The following is a 23639-nucleotide window of genomic DNA, read 5'->3' as shown; positions in this document are numbered from 1 at the left end:
CTGGCTGTTCACAAAGTTTGGTTAGCCTACCTCTGCTGACACGAAGGATGCCTCTTCGCACGGACGTCTCAACGAAGTTTGCATGGCCTATGGATCTCTTGAAGATGTTGGTGTGAATAGATACGAGGGCTGACGTCTGGCGATGTCGGCCTACGGCGCAGGTATCAAGGTGCATCAAGCTCCCAAATCCGACCCTGCGAGAGATCATTGGTCGTCCACTGGATAGGATTCTGGGAGGTCTGGCTCCAGGCCAAAGAGGCGTTATTTCCAACACCTATGCGACTAGGCTGATGCTTTCGCGATGCTGTTGAGAGCTTGGGATGCACACTTTCGCCTCACCGCCAGTAGTCAATCGTGTTGGTGGTGAGCCAAACTTGTTCCTCCTTCTCTTCTAGAAGGCTGATTCACCCTCGTGGGTAGACCGTGTCATTCTTAGCGCATCTTACTGTGCAATAGTTGTGTGACCTATAGGTACATGCTACTGCTCAGCTCACTCAGAAAGCGCAACACCAATTGCGAACACGTAACAGCATCCGGGTTAAGGCCGCGATGGGTCGAACGGATCGTCGGGTCGACTGGTACCTGTTAGAGGTAATACAACAGTATACAGATGGGAGCCGCCAAGGTCGAGGAGGATGAGAAGGTATGCATCTTCTGCATGATTCTGCTGCACCTCATCGTCGAATATGTGGACCTCGTATCCCTCAACGCCATTACAGTCTTCGCAGCGAGGTACTTTGTGAGCAACGCATGAGTACGCGGATGAGGTGACAGACGTTGATGTTGTGAAATCCGATGTTCTCATTGCTAAGAAAAGGCTGTGAGCTCTCCGATCCGATGTGTTGCTCGATCTCCCGTAAGCATAACCCGACCTGTCAATGGATGTGGCGCATTCCGAGTGAAGCTGACATGCAAGTGATGTGACCAACCTGCATTTCCAAGCAGAAGTTCTGACGTTCGTTTGCCTAACACCAGCGATCGAATCGATGATATATTTCTTTTCTCGTATGAACCTGGTCTGCTACCCTGGTAGGCGATCCTGCGAGGCTGGACGTCCCGTGCCGCTGACAAGGTCTAGGCTTTCCGAAGGGGCCGCATGGTAGCGGAAGCGCTAGGTTCCTTGGTGAGCAGTACGGAAGCGATGTTGGTGAGATGGGCTAAGCGCGAACGATGGTCTGCAGGAGGTGGTGCAGGTAGACGTAGATGAACTGTACTAGGGAGGCCACGATGCGGATTGAGACTGATCATAGAGACGCGATCTCATCTGCATCTCTTATGTACATCAACATGATCGTCCTGGCAGTGTTCGTTTGTATCCAAGCACCAGTCGTAGAAAGTCCCATTGTATTATCTTTCCACTCAGATCAGCTATTGCCACCCAGTGACTATAGGCTAAATGCGATGCGATGGCCCACGGACTTCCTCGCTTCGAGGCTGCAGCTCGGAGATGCTAACGCGAACTGATTATTTCGTAACACGGACTTTTGTTGGTCGAGAGGTGAGCATCATGCCCGGTGACGCCGGAGGAACATGAGGTGGCTTCAATGCACCTTTCCACTGCAGACTTTGTACACGTCGCCCCGTGATCGAGTAGGACTGGAAACAACAGCGGATGGGCTGCGACCCGCTAAAGTCCTACTGTCTGGTTGCTTTGGAGATGAAATGAACTTTGCGTGATGAGGTAGGAGATGAAGGACCAATTGGCAGAAGTGGAAGCGAGGCGATTCTCGCTGCTTAGTCATGCTTCAGCGGTGGGGCCTCCTCCAAGCTTCGCTTTCTACTAGGCAGACCTAACACAAGCACGGGACGGTAATTACACGATAAAGAAAGCACCTCGGTTTCATAAAGTCTGTCTAATTGCTGAACCAGTATGGTGTACTCCATTCCCTTCTACCTAGGTATGTGGCACGCATCGAACGCGGCTTCTTGGCAAACAAATACCTACCTTCCCAAGCGCAGCTCACGAAGGGGCCTGATCCCCCGTCACCTCACGAATCTCTCGTCTCCACCTGTAGACAAGCAAGGATTTGGCTAACAGCTCGTCATCTTCAATCTGACGCAAATATTCAATAAATTCCTCCTCTTCATCAGGTACTATATCCACAGATTTGATGCACCTCAAGGCAGAATCTATGCGATCAAGTACTCTCTCTTTATTCTTGCGGAGCCTCTCGTAATCGTCGAAATCTGCAAAAGCTTTTGTGGCGTTGATGAAACCAACAGGAAGAGCCATATTGTCTAGGCGTTCCAGTTGTTTTTGTTTTCCTTTGTCTGCCTCCAAGGCTAGGTCAAGTGCGCTACGTCCATCGTTATCTTGAGCCACAATGACTGCTCCCGATATCTTGAGTAAAAGCAGCTGGCTTATATCACTTGCCTCTCCTGACGCGTCTGGCAAACAAAGATCACGTTTCGCCACATAGTGTAGCGTCGTTTGGCCGTTGTCATCTCGGTGATTGGGGTTGGCTCCACGATCCATCAAGAAGGCCACGACACATTCGGCAGCTACTTCACACGCCAACTGTAGAGCTGTTGCTCCACCGCTTTGTCCAGTCGGATTGGGCTGCGTTGGGGTGTCGACGGGGAAACCGCGGTCTAGCATCGTGGCTAAGATCTTAGTATCATCGATCGAATCTTCCGCCGCGATATATCTAACCATCCTGTGAAAGGCGGTGTTTCGCTCCAAGTCCGAGGCAAACATGTCAATGCCTGCCTTATTCAGAAGTTCTGCGGCCTTGCAGTGCTTTTCTGTTTGCACACGTGCATAGTGCAAGGCTGTTCGTGCAAGTTGATCCTTGAGACTCAAATCGGCACCATGTTGCAGCAACAGGCCAACAAGATGAGTATGCCCGTACTCGACTGCAAAGTGGAGTGGCGTTGCATCCGCTCTATTCCAATCGTCGGATCTCTGGCCGAAAGTACCTTCGTGAAGAAGACCATGGATATCCGAGGTACATGTAGTCTTGACGGTAAGGGCGTTTGGACTGGCAGTTGCGGTAAGCAACAGGTCTACGATACTCATGTCTCCATAGCCACAGGCGATATGGATAGGCCGCTGTCCTACGCTATCCAGCAAATTGGGGTTCGCGCCATTCACCAATAGATATTTGACAACCTCGACGCGTCCAGATGTTATGGCGTAGAATATCGGAGTTCTTTCGCGCACATCCCGCATGTTGACATCCATTCCGCGATGTACTAGAAAATATCTGACCAGTTCGATCCGTCCCAGTAGAGCTGCCAGATGAATTAAGTCTATGTCATAAGATTCACGATGACGCGAATTTGCTGTTCTTTGCGTACGTATCCAACCTCGACGAGGAACAATCGTCATTGAGTAATGGATGTCGGAAGAATTCTGACTCCTTTATCGTGGTTTCGGACAAGTGCTGTAGTCCATATCTTGAAGAGTATTCCAGCAGAGGGCGCCTCTGAAGATCTTCGTTGATGTTCTCTCTATCTGATGGCCAGCATTAGATTTGCGGGTTGAGATTGATGAGGGCGTCTGTATACTCGTACGTTCTACTAGCTAGGATCCAGTGAGATACAGAAGGCTGAAGTGTGTAACCAGGCACTGATTCGTTGCCGAACTGAACCAAAAAGTCTCGAAAGGACGCGTGTACCAGCACGACGTTCTTTGATTCCGATATGAGAAGCAGATCTCTTGCGCACTTCACGAAATCGGCCGTGGCGTCTCCAAGGTCTTGATCATCGGCCCGTGGCAGCTCTGGAGCTGTACCGATTTCAAGTAGCGTCAGAGGGCGATATGCTGTTGCCACCCAGCGTATAATCTGGATTACTTTGCTCTTCTGACGTACTGGCAGCGCGTGTAGCATTCTGGCATAGATATCGTCGAGACCTCGTGGAAATTCGGTAATGGCTTCTTCAAGCTCAGGACATGTGACACCCTCCAGGGACTTGATCGCAAACTTGACCCACAGATAACTTCCGTCGGCGCCATCCACAAGCTTTTTGCGGACGTTCAAGCGTAATTGTCCGAGTTTGGGCTTCTTGTGTTCAGCGCAGGCCAGAAGCTTCATCCCATCATCGATATATTTGCTTACGTCCTTCCCGATCTGCACGTTATGTGAAGCGTCAATGCGAAGTCGAGGAAACCTATCCAAGAATACCTCGAATGATTCCGGAAAGTTTCTGCTGATAGCGATGGCTTTGAATATACTCGACGGCGTCTTGGAGCGTTGACGGGTTGTAGGAGCGAATACATCGCGGATCTTGACCAAAAACGGGGCGAGAGACTCCTCGATACACTCGTCTAGGCCATCTAAGATGCAGGTAACGGATTTCAGCGTCTTGTCTCGGATCATGGAATCGAATACCCTCCATAGGGCTTCAAACCGAGCGTCATCGAACAGAGACTTCCCATGGTTGGAGAAGGCCTCTTTGATGTGACAAAATTTTGCTTGGTTTCTGACGAGTATTTGATAGATAAGACCTCGAAGGAGTGAGGGCCCCGAGTTCAGTCCGTCTTGGGTCCCGCAAAAGAAGTAGATGACCAATTCCCGATCCGGCTCACGAGCTCCGACTATCTCGCAGTAGTCGACAAGGAAATGCGCAAGCATGGTCTTCCCTTTGCCAGGGCCTCCGGTGATCCAGAGCAATCGTGGAGGCTTCGATTCATGCCACTCGGTGAACTCTTTGGTACGTAGAATCCATTGGCATGTACCTTTCAGCCATCGGCCGTTCCTGGTAATTAGATCTTCCTTGTAGTCGCGAGGGTCACCTGAAAGACTACTCAGAAGCTCACGAAGACATTCTTTGTAGTGGTCCTTATCTTCGTCCCGGCCTATGTAGGTGTTGTTGTTCCCTAGCAATGTGAGCAATAAGCTTTAAACGAAAGATATCGTGGGCCTGACTGACCAAGATGGAGATTGCCTCCGGCGCGAACATTACCTTGATTGAGTGTCGAGCCCATGGTATTGTCGCCAACGAAGGCTGTTGGATGTTTTGAATCCATACTTGGGCTACGATATGGCCTACTCTGGGAGATTTGAGATGAAGAGTAATATCGTATATCTGACAAGGGGGTAATTGTTTGCTGTCTCCAGGTCGCGTCCCAGAATAGGTGTCAAGCTGTAGCCGCCCGATGTGTGACCGTAGCAAAGTATGCTCCCGTCTGATCACGGAACTTCGGCAATCGTGCTTGCAACATCAGCCCGAGTTTGCAACACCATCAAGTGATCGACGTGCCAGCTGTCATATTTGTGCTGATCCGTTGATTGCTGCCAGTCTTGGATGTATACTTGTCCGAATTCCGCGATAATGGAAGACGAGACAATGCGCAAGTTCTTCTTGAAACGTAAATCAAATACAGGCCGCGTAGATCTCCGCAGCGGTGAGCAAGACATTTCGACGGCGCCAGCACCCGAGACGCAAGCATTGGTGTTATCGTCAACAATAGCGACAAGGTGAGTGACACTGATGCTCATTTGGCCTGACTCTGACGATAAAGTATGCCAACCGAAGCAGCCAAGGCCTACGGGCCACTGGTACTGAGCGACCCCGAGAAGGCTGCAGTGGAGTAAGTGCTGAAGGCGTCGCTATTGCCAGAAAATCTGCTAATCTCTAACAGTATCGTCTTCATCCATGGCCTTGGTGGGAATCGAATAGGAACCTGGACAGAGCGTACGGCGGATGACAAACAAACTGCGTGCTTCTGGCCCCGCGATTTACTTCCTGTCGACCTTCCCGACGCACGCATCATCACATGGGGCTATGCCGCAGCAACGATCAAGACGTTGGATGTCGTATCGATTGCAAACCCAACGCAACACGCGGAGAAGCTCTGCTCAGAACTAGCAAGTCTCCGAGTCGGTGTCGTCGATCGCCCAATCCTTTTCATCGCTCATAGCATGGGAGGTATAGTAGCTAAGAAAGCCCTTCTCAATTCGCAGGACTCCAATGTCGACAGTATCGCGCCGTTAGTACACGATACGTGCGGCATCATCTTCATGGGTACACCTCATTGTGGCTCAGAGTTGGCGAATGCGGCTTCTTTCCTCACCAAGATCGTCGGCATCTTCCACACAGTCAACTCTTCGATGCTCGAAGGGCTTCAAAGTCAGAATGCGCAGCTACAAGAAATCGATCGACGCTTCCATCAACTTCTCGCCAAGCGCGTAGGGACAGATAAGGCCGTGGAAGTACGCTGCTTCTGCGAGAGCGTGCCTTTTCCCGGAATCGGCATCATTGTTCCAGATTATTCGGCCGGCCCACCGGGGTATGAGCGCATCGTCGTGGATGCGAACCATATTGAGATGACCAAGTTCTCCAAGAGAGAGGACCAGACATATCAGAACGTCTTGGCTGAGCTGAGACGGATGATCAAGCTGGCGAAAGAACAGCATGGAGACCAAAGCGACCCGAGTTTGCAGAGAGCAAACGTCAGCCACGTTGGTAATAACGATCGAGGTGCCTTGGCCAACTACGGAAGTCAAACCATTGGCACGGGCAAGGGTGGTTCAACCCATTACGGTAGGTGTTTCCTGTGCCATGATTGAATGTCGCGCTGATGATTCCAGGAAATACCAACGACTTCAGAGGTTCGTGAGCATGGTTTCTGGGTCCCGTTGGCAAGAAATGAGAAGGTCTTCTGGACTGATGTAACGCATTGGTGGCAGTCACTTAGGTCGTTCGATACGGTCAAACCAGCTCAATATCGACAAGCTGATCTTTGACATCTTTCCACACCTCTCCTTGCATAACCCCATGTACATATGCATCGCCCATCACCTCCCATGCTCTTCTCGCATCTCCATCGGAAACGTGCCGATTTGATTCCCGTAAGACATAAGGAACATTGGCACCCTGCAGTAGCCAAACTACGTCCCCAGCTTCACAGCTAGTCGGCACCAGACCCAAGAAGCCATTTTTAGTCCTAGCCAAGCGCCGAAATTGACCATTTCTATTTATTGCACCACCGAACTTGTGGTCTTGCCAGTCACGCTCAATTTCTGCCTCGCTAGCTGTGGGCCCGAGGCGGGCTATGCGATCGCTGATGGAAGATAGAGAGGTATCTGGGCGATGGAAATCGGCGATGTAAGGACATTTGGGATTGAATGGAGGACGACGCAGATATGTGCGGCTGGTGTCCATTTGTGTTAGGTTCGCTCCGCAAGTGCAGCTTTGCTGCTCCGTATGTCGGACATCAGCCCGAGCTATCGCGAAGCCAGAACTATCGCCTTCGGAGAGCATGTCTATGTCGCGGAGGATTGGAGAAGCTATACTTTCGTAACCCGTTGTCGTCTCTTCATTATTAGGGTAGTAGAGCAAGCGATGGAGATAGCGTACAACCGAAGCGCACGTTAGTCGCTTCACCACGTGTTTGAAACGGTCCATGTCGGGTTGGTGGTCAAGAGGCAGATGACCAATGTCGTTGGCGACCAGTGTGGTGGTTAATGCCTCGCATCGTGTTTGTCCTGTAGACCGATAAAATTTCGGAAGGTTTAGTGTAAGCGCGCTCCACCGAGGATCGAATTGCAAGCGCTTTCCGTGCCATGCCCATGATCCGGCAAGCTCCACAATACAGTCAATTTTGAACCCACGAACTCCGAGCACGCGGTTATCCGTAGGCACAATCGTCAAGGCGTCCAATTTCGACCCTGAAGTGGCATTGTAGCCCACGCTTGCGGAGGCGAGCTCTGATTGATAGGCCTTGTCTTCAAACTCTCCGACCCAAGTTGGAAATCCTGGAAACTTGCGTACCGATAGGTCAGTAACCCAACTCAGGCAGTTGAGGTTCTTCGTCTCATCAATGAGACAACGCAGCGCTTCGATATAGACCTGCTCTGGGCTCTTACCGTAATCGGCAGTTAGCCCAAAAGCCCCGCGAGGTACTATGCCTAACAATGCAAAGACCTTGTCTTGGGGATTTTCGCACCCGGTCATGCGGGCCAAAGCCAGGAGTTGCGCAAAAGTAAAAGGCAATGTCTTCTCTTGCGTTGTAGGCGGGTTTAGCAATCGCCACCGATTGTGGAATAGCTCCAGAATGGCCTTTTCATGGTGGTAGTGACGATTGTTTTTGATGGGGAGAGTCAGTGCTTGCCCAACTGTTTCGTGAAACCGATGCTCCTTGATCCATGCAACCAATAGCGCGACTCTTCGAAGTTCTGAAAAGTCCAAGATGTCCGTACCGCACAACATACGGATGTGTCGAGCAAGCATGACTTCCTGAAGTACCCAGCAGCGAAAGAAATACTTTCTTGCGAGAAAACGCGTCAAGCTTTCAAAGTCTTTGGCAGAGATCGAGTCGACTTTTGCTTTGTCGTCATCTTCCAACGCCTTCTTCATGAAGTCTGTGTAAATTGAGCATTGCTGATCCTCTTCCATATCGTCGAAACATAGCAGTTTGTTGAGGCGCCGCATGATTGGTATAGCTTGCTCACTATCCTCATCCGCAGGGCCCAGCCACGATATGACCAATGAAGCTTGGCTATAGATCTGAGCCATCAAGCCAACCTGCGTATTTCGCTCTTGAACATCGTCTTGATTGACACATAATTTGTCCTAGCGATCAGCGTCTACAGTTAGTCGGGATACCATATTTGCTTCGCACGGGGGGTTACGAACAATCCAGAGGAATTGCCCTTGGCAGTCGACTTCCTGACACTTTACGCTCACCTTGCAGATAGCCCTGAGCGCGCACTCCAAGTTGGCCGTAACATTGACGCGCAGTCCATTGCAGATGATGATCACTTCCTGCACCCATGTTATGGACTTTCCTTCGTCGAACCAGTACCGATGCAGTGGGTCGCCCCAAGTGTAAGACAACGCGTGGAACTTCGGGGTATTGTGCTCAAGATCAGTCAGGTGGAGTGTGCATGTGATAGGTTGGTCGTCGTTCTGTACTGGGTGAAGCTCGATGACGCGGATCGATGTCGCTGTCGGCAAGGGAGTGTACAGGTCTGGATGTCGCGACAGTGGCGCGTCCATGGTGCACATGTGGGGCTGCGAACTAGCTCTAGTTTCGCTGGAGCACAATCGGCCCGACAGCACTATATAGCATCAGTAGTAACCTTGGCACAAAACAGCAGTAGAATACCTTGAAGAGGACTTATGGATCTCGTTCCATCGTTGTCGTGTCATTTGGAGCAAAGTTGAATTTGTAATTGAACCTTGGAAAGATCCAAAGTGAGGCAACGCATTATCGTGCTGACCAAGACGCTAACCACATTGGATCGGTTGGGCAGCCGTGGAAACGAAGAACTGCACTCTGCGAGAAGCACCGCGACATGGCACGACTGAGTGAATATCAACGAAGAAATAGATTATATCGTCCAACGTAATGCTACAGACATTTCATCAGACTGCGCCAGAAACACCCATCGATGCAATGCGAGTTTTTCCCTCTTATCTACGCACCTACGCATCATCACCCTTCTCCGCCTTCTTCTCCCTCCACTGCTCCTCAAGTGCCTTGACCTTCTCTACACCCTTCTTGTTACCAACACTGCTCTCCCACTCAGCCCACTTCTTGAACACACTCCGTATCCTCGAGGCCTTTCCGACCTTGGTCATACGCTCGAACAGATCCCGGACGTTCTCTGCGCTGCCGTGGCTCTGCTCCAACATGAGGTACATGTCCCAGACATCGCCCTTCTTGGAGAAGGTGTCGACAAGGCCCTCAAAGATGGTGCGGCCGCGTTCGGCGTCGCCGTTGGGGCTCTTGAACTCGAGAGCGGCAAACTTTTGTGTCAGGTAGCGGTGCTGCGTTGATGCAACGGATTGGGTGGCGCGTTGAAGGAGAGCGCGAGCTCGTGTGGGGGAGGGTGGCTGTACGACGTCCATCAGGAAGGCTGCGTATGAGAGCCAGAATTGAGGGTCGGGTGTGAAAGACTTGTTCTTCATCATGGATTGGTAGAGGTTGTCCGCTTTCTGTTCTGGTATTAGCACACTTCGCAAGGGTATGGGGACACAGCGGTACTTACGTCAATCTTGCCTGATGAGATGTAGATCTTGATCATGCGCTCATGCACTTCGCGGGCATCGTTATTCTGGCACGCCTCTTTGAAGACTGTGTCCATAGCATCGTCGCTAGCGAAGTCGTTCTCAAGATGGAGAAGAGCGGTCCACACGTCAAGCTTCTCTTTCTCTTCCCTGGGGTTGATGGTCGCCAGTGCGCGACGGGCGACCTGGCGTGCCTTCTCGATCTCGTTGAGTTCGCGTTGGAAAACCATGTATCTAACCCACATTTCCGCGCTGTTGGGCTGTCCCAGGAGCAAGCGCTCGTAGTCGGCAATGGATTGCGGTCCATAGGCATCGAGATCACCAGTGCGGTCCTCTTTGATGGTAGCCTTCTTGCTCTTCTTCTTCTTCTTGGGGGCCTCGTCGTCGGAATCAGGCTCTGCGCCACCCTTTTGCTCATCGAAGTCAAGAGTAGCACCTGTCCAGTCGAAGCCAGAAGTGCTAAGTCCTTGTGTTGCCGCTTTTGGCGCATCATCGTCAGACTCGTCGTCTGATACTCCTGCGTCTGCAAGCTCGATATCATCGTCGCTATCAGCACTCTTGACGCTCCTCATGTCTACGCCATCGAGCTCGATACCGCCATCTGAGTCACTTCCTTCTAAAGCCTCAACATCCGAGGCATCCTCCATGTCTTCATCCTCGTCTTCGTCGTCACCCTTGACTTCAGAGTATTTCAAGCTGAAGCTGATCTTTCGTGTCTTTGGATCGACCTTCAAAACCTTGGCTTTCACGGCGTCGTCTTTCTTGTACATTTCCTTGACCTTGTCCTTGTCGACAGTAGTGTCGGCTAATTGAGAGATGTGGCAAAGACCGCTGACGTTGTTCGAGTCGTCAACCACCAGGAAGACACCGAAGTCTTCTACATGCCGGACCTTAGCAGCAACAACCTGACCAGCCTTCAGATCGCTGAACTCGACCGGCTCGGTGTAGGTGCCTTGTACGTGAGAGGCCTTCAAGCTCAGCTGTGGATTGCGTTGGTCCTGCTTGTTCGAAATGACCTTGCCAGTGACGAGTTGGTCGACATGGAAAGCAGACTTCCAATCCTTGATGTACTCGTCTGAGAGGTGGCTGACACGAACGTAGGCTTCGACATGCGGCCCTAGACGGACGTAGATACCATTGTTGGCAACGTGCTTGATGAATCCACGGACAACCTGATGCACTTTGAGCTGATCCCTGTCCTTAATCTCGGGGTCTTTGATCGGTAGTGAAGAGCTCAATACCCTAGAAGGCCGAATAGACAATCCCAGCTTCTTGTTTGGAAGGTCGATGTCGATTACACACACGCGCAAGACGTCGCCGACTTTGAACTCGCTAGGCTTGGCCTTGTCGTAGTCGTCTGCCAACTGCTCTTGGAATATGGGTGCAGCAATGTTGTCGTTTATCTGGACGACGATGGATGTGTCGTGTAGCTTCGTGACACGGGCAGGCAAGATGTGACCTATCTTCAAGTCTTGAAGGGTCAATGACTTACCAGTCACATTGGTCGCAGCTGTTAGATCCAGCTTTCCGGCTGCAACGTCGACCGCCTTGACGCGAACCTTGAGAGCAGAGCCAACGGGGAAATTCTCTGCAACGTCAGAAAGCTTCTCCAGGTCGTCAGTCAGATCAAAGTAATCGATGCGACCGCGAACGTTGGCGGAAATGTTCACCCAGACGTAACGCTCGGCAATGTTGTTGATGAAGGCGACGTGAGATGATCCGGGGGTGATTTTGTCAAGGCTCAACACGTCGGCTTCAGTCTTAACTTTATCGGTGTTTGCGGTCATCTCGAAAGTGGGCGTTTTGTTGTTTGATCGGGAAGTGATGGGGAGGAAACGGAAGTTGCGGGCATCGTGCCTTCCGAGAACCCTGGCTTGGATCTTGTCGTTCATCTTGAAATGTGCTGTTGGGTGCTTCTTGTCTGGGATGCTATCCCAACCATCGAACAATTCCGAAACCGAAATACGTCCTGGAACATTTGCCGCAAGCTCAACGTTGAGCTGTGTGTCTTTGACTGATCGAATGCGAACTGTTGCTAGAGCGCCAAATTTGATGTCGTCGGTAGATGTGATCTTGGGGTCGACAGGTTCCACTAAGGCCTCCCCTTTCGAAGCTGGAGCATCAATGAAGTTGGCCGCTTCCGGTTCAGATTCACTCTTCATCGACAGCCAAAAGAATCCTTTCCCAGCGTCCACGTGTGTGACACGAGCAGTGACAGACTGATCCTTACGAAGTCCAAAGTTTGGCGCTGAAAGCATGTCTTCCGGTAATTGCGACTTGAACAGAACACCACTTATGCCGTTGCCAAGCTCGATGAAGATCTTGTCGGGAAGAATGCCGCGCACAAAGCCGTGTACCGTCTCGCCAGCTTGGAGATCTTCAATGCTGATTGCCAGCTTTGAAGCCTGAGCGTCCTTTCGAAGACTAGGCTTGTTCGAGACTGTTGCTGTCCTAGACTTGCCATGCTTTGTCAAGACCACAAGGTCCTCGAGAGTTCCACCTACCCGAATCTTCTTCATGGTGGAAATGTCTTTCTTCTCCGATCCATCGGTTAGGTGACCTATGCGGAGGGTAGCCTTGACACCATGGCCAATGTCCAGAGTAGCGGTTTCATCGGACTTCTCGATGACAGTACCCTTGACAATGCCACCAGGGTTCAGTGCGTTGAAAGCAGCCTCTTTGTTGATATCAACGGCAGCGGGATCCTTGCAGGATACCAAGAGCTGGTTCTCCTTTGCGTCTACAGAGACAATACGGACGTTGACGACCTGACCGGCGGAGAAGTGTCGCGTGGCATCCTCGATGTATGCTTCGCTCATCTCCGCAGCTGGAAGCCATGCCTTGACGTCGCCGTAGAAGCGTACGGTGGCACCATTCTTGCGAACGCTGACCAAGATACCAGGGCCAGTAGCACCTTTGGAAAGCATGGAGTAATTTGTCCATGGCTTAACATCTGAGTTGACGAGAGACTTCTTTAAGGTGAGTTGGATCTGATGCCTGGCGGGTTCGGTGTAAAGCACACGGGCTGTGACAGGCAAACCTTCCCTAAACTTGCGCTCCGGATGTTGTAGACGGACGTCGGCCAGATGCATCTCTGGAACTAAACCGGTGATGCCCTCGGCAAGGTGAACAAGAACGGCGGTAGCTCCCTTCTTGTCAGCAATGAGCTTGTGCACCTTACCCTTGACAACTTCACCAGCCTTAATATCCTCAATACGAAGGAAGGGCTGGTCAAGGATCTTCTGCTCGAGCGAAAGCTGGAAGAGTCCGTCCAAAGCATTGTAGCCTACGATACGTGCTTTGTGCTTTGAGTCAAGCTTGTATGCGCCAGCCTCTTCGGAGAGAACGTCGACCTTGTCGTCAGAAAGTCTCGAAACGTGCGCGAAACCGACAACATCTTTGATCCCGAGGTCAAAGAAAGCACCGTGGCTTGGCGCCACTTTGATAACTTTCGCGCTGTCGACGATGGTGGATATGGGGAGGAGGTCGATCGGAGGCTTGCGCTCCTTGGGTTTGCCAGACATGCGGGTGGACAGACTAACCACATGGTCTAGCAATGACACACCGACTTTCCTGGGCTCGGAGTCTGGACATGTGAACAGGACACGAGCCTTGACTTTGGAGCCGATCTTGTGCTTGGTGGAGATGTCGGCAGCCTTCTCAGTCGCTCCAGAATGGTATGCGTCGGCGGTTGCGTCTATGAGACCGAGGATCTTGCCGGTCAGCGTGCTGGCTGTGGTGTCGGTAACAAGTACATCGATGGCAGTGCCTGGGAGGAAAATGTCGACAGTGGGCGCTTCAGTCAGCGTGTTGCCCTTGGTCAAATTGCCTGCTTTGGTGTGGTCTGCGGAGAGCTTGACAATGCGCCCATCCGAGTTAAGGCCGGTAACCAGGCACATGAAGACAGCGCCCTCTTGTACCTTGGCATGCTGCACCTTGGGACCTAATTCGCCCTTTGGCAGGAAGCCCTTCAGGCTGCTATCGTCGAGGCCGAGGTCCATGACCAAGCCGTGGTCCTCATTGCTGACTACGGAAGCCTGCACCATGCTGTTTACGGGTATCTTGCGCTTGCTGAGGCCCTTGTTGACCAGCTTGGGATCGATGGACAGCTCCAGCCTCTTTCGTGCTCTTGCACTGGCGTCGCTTGTCGCTGTGATGCATGCGCGGACATACTGTCCTACCGAGAACATGTCCTCTAGGTGCACATCTTCGAAGTCTTCATCGTCGCTTCCTTCTTGCTTATCCGCCTCTGACTCTTTGAGAAGTTTCTCTAGCCTCTCGTTGAGCTTGTCGGACACGGCGGTGAGCGGGACGTAACCAACGAGGTTGTTCGGGAGCGCGAGGACGATGTCTTGGTGAGAAATGTCGGTGATTTGGCCGAGAATGATGGTTCCAGGCGACAATTTCTGCGATCGTTAGCATGACACTCGCATTGCGCAGAGACTGGCGTACCTTGTAGCTCAGACCCTCTGCCCTCACAGTGTCGTCCTTCTCTCCACTGTCATGCGAATTCTTGCTCTTCTTGAGCAGCGGCTTCTTCTTAGACTTGGCGGCGGATCTCTCCTCGTCCTCAGATCCCATGTCGCTGAATCCATCGTCGCCGCCGCTGGGTCGCTTCTCGCCAGACTGCTCAAAAAGAACATCCTGGTTCGCCTTGATCGAAATCTGCTTGTGCTCAAGCGGCGTCAAGACACTGGCGCCTCCTCTGGGAAACGACTTCTCCTCGTCTTTGAAGACACTGGGTTTGGGTGCGGCGCTCTCAGGCTTCGACTTGGCGGGTGATGGCTGCTCGGCATCGGATTTCCGTCGCTTCGCTGATCGGTCGGTGGATGCGCCCTTTGCCTTTTTCGATGGCGCGGCGCCCTGCTCTGCTTTTCGTTTGATTGCGCCCATGGTGCGCAAGTTCTCCGGTTGTGGAGAGGGTGGTGGTACTCAGGTTTGCGCCAAGAGTTCGAGAGTCGCATATGCTCTTCGACTTTTTTGGTGGGTCCATGCGCGCAGATTCTCCGACCCCCGACGACAGGGAAGCCGCGGCTGGCACGTGAGCTAGAGTGGCAGGGCAACGCGCGCGAAAGAGAGCGACTTCTCGATGCAACAGCTTTCACGAGTTGTAGGAAATCTGAGACCCCAAAATGCAATGAAATTTTCATTCACGGTGTTTTCTTCGGCAATTCCGGAACTTTTAGCTATGTTGTACGGCAAACGGGAGGATATCTCGAGGGAAGGCGATGGCCATTAACGCCCAGAACGGCATAGTGCAGCACGTCGGTCGCGCCAGCTCTTCGCGACGTGCTTTGGCCGTGCGCCTTCCTCTCCAACCTCGCCGTCATTTATGGGCATTCGTCTTCTATTCCTATCGGCATCTTCAATTGCTCGCGTGTCTTCGCTTGATCGTTTATTGGTGTTGCTTGTGTATGTGTACTGCTAAAAAGGAACATGTCTTCTCCATGCGCCCCTCGAAGTCTGCTGCTCCAAGAGCCCACGCCTGAGCTCTTTTCATCACCACCTCCACCCTCCTCCGCGACTGTTTGCTCTCGCAAACCCAAACGGCCACCGCCTATCACGCCCAAGCGCTTTACACGCTTCTTCACCCCGCGAAACTCCAAAGATGTCTCATCACGTACCACCCTCACGAGGTCGGGTCGCCAACTACAAGACATCACACGATCTGCTCTCAATCGCAGCCGGGAGACGCGGAGCACCCCACGCAAGACAGTCAACTTCGTCGACATCGAGAACCCAATGCGAACCCCCCAGAGCAGCGCGCGGAAGCGGAAGATACCCTACCTGTCGCCCGCTAGCTCCCCAGCCCAGTCGTCACCGTCGAAGCGATCGCGTTACGTCACTCCGCCCGAAATCGATATACTTCAAGACGAGCTTGACTTGGATGAAGAGGAGCCTGCCCTGTACCCTGCGCCCATCCGGAGGTTAACAACATTGGGTCGGCCGTCAAGAACACTGCAGCGGTCGTTCGGTGGAATACTGGGTGTAGGAAGAGGGTTTCGACGAGACCATGGCGCCTCATGGCAAGACCAGGCAGCCAATTTCTACAGTGGCGCAGACGACCTACATCAGTTGTCGCAGGGCGCGCCGCCCTTCTGCACGGCCAGTTGCAACAGTATGTCATTCACTCATTACCCTACGTCATCACGATACTGACAACCCCTAGCCAACTCTATGCTCGCAATAGGCGATGAAGACGGATACATCCACCTACAAGACTCCGAAGGTGACTTCTCCAAACCCCATGTGTCATGGAAAGCCCACTCCAACGCCATCATGGACGTGCAGTTCTCCTCAGACGACCTACACCTCGCCGCCGGTTCTGGAGATCAGACTGCACAGATTGTCGATGTTCGCACGCAACAGACTCTTGCTGTGCTGGCGAAACATAAGTCATCAGTAAAGCAAGTTCGCTTCCAGCCCGGCGACGACAAGATGGTAGCGACTTCAAGTCGAGACGGTGCGGTACAGATTTGGGATCTCCGGTGCAAGGGCAACCAAGGCTCAATACACTCAGCTTGGGGCTCCGATGCGCCGTATGCAAGTGTTGTACGCACGCTGGCCTCAGCGCACGCGGATATTACTCTCCCGACATCCACATCGTCGGCCACCCGATCACTCTCCAACAGCAAAACCGAAAACATTAGCCGACGGAACGACATTTCGGTGACAGCGCTCTCGTTCATGCCCGCAGGCCGCGAACACCTACTCCTGACCGCGTCAGACGCATCGACATGCGTTAAACTCTGGGACATCAGAGGCCGATACTCCCTGCGAGGGCCAGCCATCCCCATCGCAACCACCCGCCATCCCGAATCCCACAACCGCCACCGACACTTTGCTATCAACTCCTTGACTCTTAGCGGCGATGCATCACGACTATACGCCCTCAGCAAAGACAACACTGTCTACGCCTACTCGACAAGCCACCTCATCCTCGGCGTAGCACCAGAGCTATCCACAACTTCCTCCTCAAAACAAAAATACTGCGGTGTGGGCCAAGAAGGCCTAGGACCCATCTACGGTTTCCGGCACCAGAACTTCCATGCCGGCTCCTTCTACGTCAAGGCATCCTTACGCAAAGCATGCGAAGACCGCACCGAGATGCTCGCAGTAGGCAGCACAGACGGCTGCCCCGTGTTGTTCCCCACCGACGAAAACTTCCTCAAACGCGAAACAAGACACGACGACGACGCAGACGACCTACCTGATATTACTGGCATTGCCGCGAAATCCGCACGACCCACGCTTTCCCGCACATCAACAAACAGCCGTTGCCCAGACACCATCCCCATCTACGAACACGGCACAGCTCTCATACGAGGACACGATGCGGAAGTCACGAGCGTATCATGGGCGCGTAACGGCAGCTTGATCAGTGTGAGCGACGACTTCCGCGTCCGACGATGGAAAGAAGGGAGCCAAGCTAGAGACCTCCGTATGGGTGGTGAAAGTGAGGGAAGGAGATGGCAGTGCGGATGGGCCGCTGTAGGAGATGGATACGACGATGACGAGTAGGATCGTCCGCGAGTTTTTGTACGACGTTGTTTATTATACCCCAGCTATTGATTGTGTAGGAATATGAAAGAAGAGAGGATGATGATCGTGGAATTCGACTTGCTTGCCGGTGCCTATCGTATGTCTCTTCAAACCATTTGACTATGTACCTTGCTGCTGTGGAATGACAACACAGGGCCTGTAACACAACCACTTGGAGTCAGCCACTCGTGAACCTTTCCCGTCTTGCCTATGAGACTAGATATCGACCCGCCTACCCTTTCCTCAGCCAAGGTCTTCCTTCAACCTTGTCATGATTCGCATCTCGATCTTCTTCATCATCATCGCCATTCTGCTTCTCGCCAGCCTCACAGAAGCTTCCTGGTAACAGCCTATACCTCCGCTCATCAAATCGGTCCGCCTGTGTACTTTCGAAACTCCCAAAAGACCCTGATATCGCCCTGCGAGCTCCGCCTAGCACACTGCCGAGGAAGCTTGTTGGCGTAGAGGGCGGAGGAGTGACGGGTTGTACCTGAGAGTTTGATCGATTTGACCGCGGTGATGCGGACGTAGTGTCCGTCGTCTGCACCCCGTCCATCCGGTGTACACGTGTTGGCAACGGCTTGATGGGCCGATCGAAGCTGCCAGACGTACTTGTACCCGTACCTCCCAGCTCTAAAATCTTCTTCGACAAAGACTTGTACTCCAAGGGTGCAGCAGGGAAATCCGCTTCTTGAGACGGCCGCACCGGGAAGTTCTCCCATTGCGACGCTGTAGGTGTAGATGGAAATGAGGTATCGTATCTCGTTGGCAGTGAAGGGTATGAAATCGTACTGTCGGAGTATGTACTCTGCGGTAGGTCTCGTGTTGGCGTAGAAGCTGCAGTAGAGGTAGAGCTAGAAGAAGACGTCGAGTTCCGCAGGGAATCAAATCGCTGTTCCAACACTTTCCCCTGCCCGTCCGCGCCACCACGTTTCCTCTTTTTCCCCCACACCTCTTCGTCTCGCTGTTTCCTCTTGACCTTGTCGTTTACATCGGCGTAGATAGTGCCGTTGAACGATTTCCACACTTCGACGCCTTTGCCGAATACGGTTTCGACTTTTCGATTTGTGTCGTCGGTCATCTTGTTGAGATACTCTTGTGCTTCGTCCTCGTTGTCTTCTTCGTCGGTTTCAGAGCCGTGCGTTGTGTCCATTATGCCGGTGTTGGAAGTGGTTATGAAGGAGGTGGAACTTCCACCATTTCGCCCGCGGAAGGTGTCGAAGAGTGACATTTTTCGTCGCTTTTGCGCTAGGGCGGAGGGTGGAGAGTTGGGTACATTGTTCATGTTGTTCGATGGTGTGTTTGTGGCGCAAATCAGGGAATAATGGACGGGGTGGAATGCACTCGTGACAAGCGGGCTGTGCTATTGAGTTAGTAGATGCGATCGTGAGTTAAGAATTGGTCGGTTTAGTGGATGTTCACACGAAGTTGGAGCCTAGATCTGGGTTTTTTGTGAGCTATGATGATTGCTTTCACTTTGGTATCGAGTCGAATTCAGAGACATTGATCAGATGACACCTCCAGGGCTGTATCGCTTACCATAATGTCTTATGTGTCCTGCAATGTTCACAGATCGTGCCTATGCGCCCTAATGTCGCCCTTTTGGCGTGTTCATCTAATGTCTTTGCCCAAATTAAACGCCATTTGATACCTACGACGTTCCGAAGTCGTCTTCGACAGAGACTTGTACTCCAATGGTGTAGCAGGGAAATCGGCTTCTCAAGACGGCCGCACGGGAAAGATCTCCCATTTGTAGAACACGAAGAGAGATATATGTAACTGTTCTGTATAAGAGGGAGGAAGCTCTGTACATAGAGTAGAGCAAAGTCCTAACAATAATACAATAGATGCTATTTCTAGCTATTTGCTTAAAAGCATCTGTCCACCATCTACAGCTATTTCAGTGCCTGTCACAAAGCGATCCTTCATAATCCAGCCATACGCTTCAGCAATGTCCTCTGGCTGACCAAAAGTACCTAGTAGATTGAGTTGCTTCTTCATGCCTTCCTTTGCCTCTATCGGCATCGGGGCTAACAATCCTTGCAGCATTTCTGTCTCGATTGCGCCAGGTTTGACGATGTTCACCCGAAGCGGCGCAAGATCGACTGCAAGCCCACGCGATAATCCTTCTGCAGATGCTCCCCAGACTGCCGGAATTAGCCATCCAGGCAGAGGCTTTGTAGTTCCGATTCCTCCCGTGAGCGTGAAGGATGAATTTGACGTAAGATGCATGTACGCTCCGGTGCTGATGAGTTTAGCGATAAACAAGGGCGCGATAAGTCGGATTTTGGAACCAAGCATGGCTTGCTCAAGGGTGATGTCTGAGAGCTTGGGTATCGAATGGTGGTCTCCTGCCGTGAATGCGATATGATCCAACTTTTTGCTGCCGTTCGATGTAACTGTCTCAAACATCGTTCCTAGATTTGAATCGAGGTTTTCGGAATCTTTTAAGTCGATCGCGTAGCCAATGACATTTTCTGAAGGAAGAGATGGATACAGGGATCGAAGAAGATGGACCTTGTCTTCGATCTTTGCTTGCTGGGATCCAGAGATGATAACAGTAGCTCCGTTTGACAGTGCCATGCTGGCAATTGCAAACCCAATGCCAGAAGATCCGCCGAATACGAGGACGTGTGTGCCAGAGAGACGATTCATATGGGGCACAGCTCTCTGCGATAAAGGAGCATGATCTTGGACAGACATTTTGGCAGTGTTGATGTCAAACCATGAAATGAATTCTGCCACAATTGCTGCTTCGGTGCTTCTTATAATCTCGTAGCTTGTTGGTGTCGGCGTTACCTAGGTACCTACCGTGCCGGACGGTCATGTGCCTCGAACGGCTACCGGTACATGGCCGATCCGCCCCGCCAACCACTGACACTACAAACAGCAGGTTACTTGGCGGTTGCAGCGTAGTTTCTGTTCAAGAAAGGCCGAGCTGGACGAGCTAATACTCGGGACGGCAAAATGACATTCCCGACGGGCTGACAGGCTTGTGCCCTGCGTAACTTCAAGACGCGTCCCATCAGGTGTCGCAATATTTCGAGAGACTCTTGGCATTTTCCATTATAACAAAAGTTGCTATGTTAAGTAAAGCTCCTAGTTTAATAGGGATAGCATGCACGTGACAGAACGCCAAGAGTCTCCCGAAATATCGCGACACCTGATGGTCCTAATCACGTGTTGAATAAGCGAACGCCGCGATAGCGAACGGCGACCAAGCCGTCAGGAAGCGGTCCTGACGCGCGCGCCAGAATGATGGCACCCTTGCCCAAATCCTTCGATCGATCCGATGTATGCGAGTGGCACAGTCGATCGCAGCTTACTCGCCATCACTCATCCTGCAGCGCAAGCACCATCCTCTTACCCCAAGTAAGCTCGGCATGCACTGATCGCCGCTAAAAAAGCCTTCGGGACAGAGCCGTCACACGTCAATCCTTTTAGTGGCTGTCAGAACATCCAACGAGGATGCTTTCAATCGCAAACGGCAACTTGCCCTTACAGATCTTCTGCAAGCCATCATTGCGACAATGCATAAGGCTATAGCATCGCCGACTTGTACTCGCTTAAGATGTCTGCAGATCATGGGACTGTGTCATACCTAGTGAAGTACGGTCCTACAGTATATAAGATGGATGGCGATATATGTTGTCGCTGCGTTCAAGGTACCTCGTTGAGCATCACATCCCGACGAGATGCGCGTATCTGCAACAACAGTCAGTCTCTTGGCCTCTTTGGCGTCAGCCGACCTTGACAGTCCAAGCTTACTACAGCAATTCTATGCTCCTGGGCGTTTACTTGGTAACTCCTTCGGAAACCCTGGCATTAATGCGACGTACGACTATGTCATCGTTGGAGCTGGCTTGGCCGGCGCTCTGACGGCATCCCGGATTGCAGATGCGTTGCCGAACATGACCGTCGCAGTCATTGAAGCGGGCTCTTTCTATGAGATATCGAACGGTAACTACAGCCAGATGTTAGTAATTGCGAAACGGTATACCAGGCCCACATGCTGATCGTGGAGACAGTCCGTACTATTCGACTAAGTACGTTGGTCCGAATCCCGAAGATTACCAGCCGTTGATCGATTGGGGTATCTTCACCGAGCCTATACCCGGTGCCAACGGAAGACGCTTTCACTATGCGCAGGGGAAGACACTTGGGGTATGTCCCGATCTGGAATAAGTGAAGCTGTTCAAGGAACTGACTTTGGGCAAATATGTAGGGTAGTTCGGCACGGAACCAAGAGATTTATCACAGGTAAATATCTTCCATACGTATTTGCACTACACGGTCTGACTGAGCTCTACAGAGCGACTAAAGGCTGGTATGAGTCGTTCGCAAACCTCACTGGAGATCCCGTCTACCTATGGGAAAACATGTTTCCCTTCATGAAGAAAAGCTTCTCGTTCACACCCCCAGATGCTCGGTTCCGCGCGAAGAACGCAAGCAACGTCAACTACACGCTTTCTGCTTTCGATGCCCCGGGAGGCCCTGTTCATCTAAGTTTGCCCAAGTACGCGCAGCCCATATCTTCGTACGGTCCAGAAGGATACGCAGCCGCTGGGATGAATGCGGCGAATGGCTTCCTAGATGGAAATCTCTTAGGGTATGGCTACTGGCCGTTTACGCTGAGGCCCGAGGACAGTACGAGAAGTAGTACCGAGTCTGCTTTTCTCTCTCCAACAGCTGCAAAGACATCCTTGAAGATCTACCAGTCCTGCATGGTGCGTAAGCTACTCTTCGATGAGTCTAAGCGCGCCATAGGTGTGAACGTTACCGTCGCTGGGACGAAGCCGTTTATCGTCCATGCCCGGAAAGAGGTCATCGTCTCGAGTGGTTTTATCCATACTCCCCAACTACTCATGGTTTCTGGAATCGGGCCGCGCGAGGTGCTCGAGCGACACAATATAAACGTTCTGTCAGAACTCAGCGGCGTGGGTCAGAATCTCCGAGACACACCCGCTATTGGTGGCGTCGTCCATCGCACGAACGTTCCTGGAAGAAGTGCCTGGGAGCGCCAGTCATCATCTTTCGAAGCTGTTGTTGAGCAATACTTGACGAACGGATCTGGCCCGCTCAGTAGTCCCGCGAGCGATTTCGCCGCCTGGGAAAGGTTCCCCGAGCGCTTTACGACGAATATGAGCCAATCAACTCTCGACTTTTTGCGGAATCTACCAAGCGATTGGCCGAACGTGGAATACGTTTTGCAAGCTTCAGAACGCATTCTGTCATCTGCCCAGACTGCTAGCGACACGGGTGTCATAGGCACAATCTTAACTTCCACCACGAGCCAGGGAAATGTTACTATCCAGTCCGCTGACAATGCCGTTGCACCCGTCGTATACGTAGGCTGGCTTGATTCGCTCGAAGACCAAGAACTTGCTGTAGCGGCATACAGACGCGCGCGCACGATTGCAGCCAGCATATCCGCGTTTGGAGAAGAGATAGCGCCGGGGGCGAACATCACGACCGATGCGCAGATCTTACAGTATATCAGGACGAAGGGCATGGGCGCTATTCATCACGGCGCGGCGACGTGTGCAATGGGGAAAGATGCGTCGAGCGGGGCGGTCGTAGACTCGAAAGCTAGGGTGTTTGGCGTGAGTGGCCTGAGGGTTGTGGATGCGAGTTCTTTGCCGTTCTCGGCACCAGGACACACGCAAGGTGTCACTTATGCGCATGCGGAGAAGCTCGCGCAGGATATCATTGATGCAGTCAATGATATCTAGACTAACATAACGTGAGAAACAACACCAACACACTCGCAGCATGCGATCACACACGAGTCTGCGATAACATCAGCGTCATGAAATCTTGCGTTGTAGAGTATCTTACAATGAATATGACGGTCCAGAATAGCGTCAAATAGAAAAAGTACCACTCCAGACAGTGACGAAGGTGGCCACACCATGACATGGGTTCGCGCTTGCCCGACAGTTTGTCGAGCAGGGGCATTGTGAAGAAGGCGTGTAGCGGGGCAACAATAAACATGAAAGCCTGCAGGTGGAGTTCGTACGGCTCTGCTCCAGCCGTGAAGAAACGTAGGAGCGGCGGAACGCGGAGGGTCTCAGCTTCAAAGCGTGACAGTACAACTGCCAGGTGGTACATCGTAAGTTGGAACCTGGCCACGGCCA

The 23639-nt window shown here is 52.1% G+C and overlaps 9 protein-coding genes across 9 annotated transcripts; 4 read left to right on the top strand and 5 right to left on the bottom strand.

Moving 5' to 3' along the window:
- Positions 1-549: 549 nt before the first annotated feature.
- J4E79_008278 (uncharacterized protein) lies at positions 550-754 on the top strand (the record flags this gene model as incomplete). Its single annotated transcript, XM_049357137.1, is given in 2 exon segments — positions 550-591; positions 611-754. The coding sequence occupies 2 exon segments, from the start codon at positions 550-552 to the stop codon at positions 752-754; spliced, it is 186 nt and encodes a 61-aa protein (XP_049208501.1).
- A 2716-nt stretch (positions 755-3470) lies between these two features.
- Positions 3471-4930, bottom strand: J4E79_008277 (uncharacterized protein; the record flags this gene model as incomplete). The annotated part of the gene is made up of 2 exons (XM_049357136.1): positions 3471-4801; positions 4876-4930. 2 exons carry the CDS (start codon positions 4928-4930, stop codon positions 3471-3473), a joined length of 1386 nt encoding a protein of 461 aa, XP_049208500.1.
- Positions 4931-5277: 347 nt separating this feature from the next.
- On the top strand, positions 5278-6515 carry J4E79_008276 (uncharacterized protein; the record flags this gene model as incomplete). The annotated part of the gene is made up of 3 exons (XM_049357135.1): positions 5278-5423; positions 5468-5536; positions 5588-6515. The coding sequence occupies 3 exons, from the start codon at positions 5278-5280 to the stop codon at positions 6513-6515; spliced, it is 1143 nt and encodes a 380-aa protein (XP_049208499.1).
- Positions 6516-8048: 1533 nt separating this feature from the next.
- Positions 8049-8946, bottom strand: J4E79_008275 (uncharacterized protein; the record flags this gene model as incomplete). The annotated part of the gene is made up of 3 exons (XM_049357134.1): positions 8049-8123; positions 8194-8446; positions 8570-8946. The coding sequence occupies 3 exons, from the start codon at positions 8944-8946 to the stop codon at positions 8049-8051; spliced, it is 705 nt and encodes a 234-aa protein (XP_049208498.1).
- Positions 8947-9375: 429 nt separating this feature from the next.
- On the bottom strand, positions 9376-14853 carry J4E79_008274 (uncharacterized protein; the record flags this gene model as incomplete). Its single annotated transcript, XM_049357133.1, has 3 exons — positions 9376-9888; positions 9942-14366; positions 14413-14853. 3 exons carry the CDS (start codon positions 14851-14853, stop codon positions 9376-9378), a joined length of 5379 nt encoding a protein of 1792 aa, XP_049208497.1.
- Positions 14854-15396: 543 nt separating this feature from the next.
- J4E79_008273 (uncharacterized protein) lies at positions 15397-17481 on the top strand (the record flags this gene model as incomplete). Its single annotated transcript, XM_049357132.1, has 2 exons — positions 15397-16078; positions 16130-17481. 2 exons carry the CDS (start codon positions 15397-15399, stop codon positions 17479-17481), a joined length of 2034 nt encoding a protein of 677 aa, XP_049208496.1.
- Positions 17482-17867: 386 nt separating this feature from the next.
- J4E79_008272 (uncharacterized protein) lies at positions 17868-18655 on the bottom strand (the record flags this gene model as incomplete). The annotated part of the gene is made up of 2 exons (XM_049357131.1): positions 17868-18339; positions 18405-18655. The coding sequence occupies 2 exons, from the start codon at positions 18653-18655 to the stop codon at positions 17868-17870; spliced, it is 723 nt and encodes a 240-aa protein (XP_049208495.1).
- A 707-nt stretch (positions 18656-19362) lies between these two features.
- On the bottom strand, positions 19363-20085 carry J4E79_008271 (uncharacterized protein; the record flags this gene model as incomplete). The annotated part of the gene is made up of 1 exon (XM_049357130.1): positions 19363-20085. The coding sequence occupies one exon, from the start codon at positions 20083-20085 to the stop codon at positions 19363-19365; it is 723 nt and encodes a 240-aa protein (XP_049208494.1).
- A 1112-nt stretch (positions 20086-21197) lies between these two features.
- J4E79_008270 (uncharacterized protein) lies at positions 21198-23234 on the top strand (the record flags this gene model as incomplete). The annotated part of the gene is made up of 4 exons (XM_049357129.1): positions 21198-21478; positions 21531-21666; positions 21728-21762; positions 21815-23234. 4 exons carry the CDS (start codon positions 21198-21200, stop codon positions 23232-23234), a joined length of 1872 nt encoding a protein of 623 aa, XP_049208493.1.
- Between the last annotated feature and the right edge of the window lie 405 nt (positions 23235-23639).

The sequence above is a fragment of the Alternaria viburni genome (genome assembly GCF_023758015.1).
Source record: "Alternaria viburni strain BMP 2772 chromosome Unknown scaffold_19, whole genome shotgun sequence".
NCBI classification, from domain to species: Eukaryota; Fungi; Ascomycota; class Dothideomycetes; order Pleosporales; family Pleosporaceae; genus Alternaria; species Alternaria viburni.
This window is presented reverse-complemented; position numbering and strand designations above follow the sequence as displayed.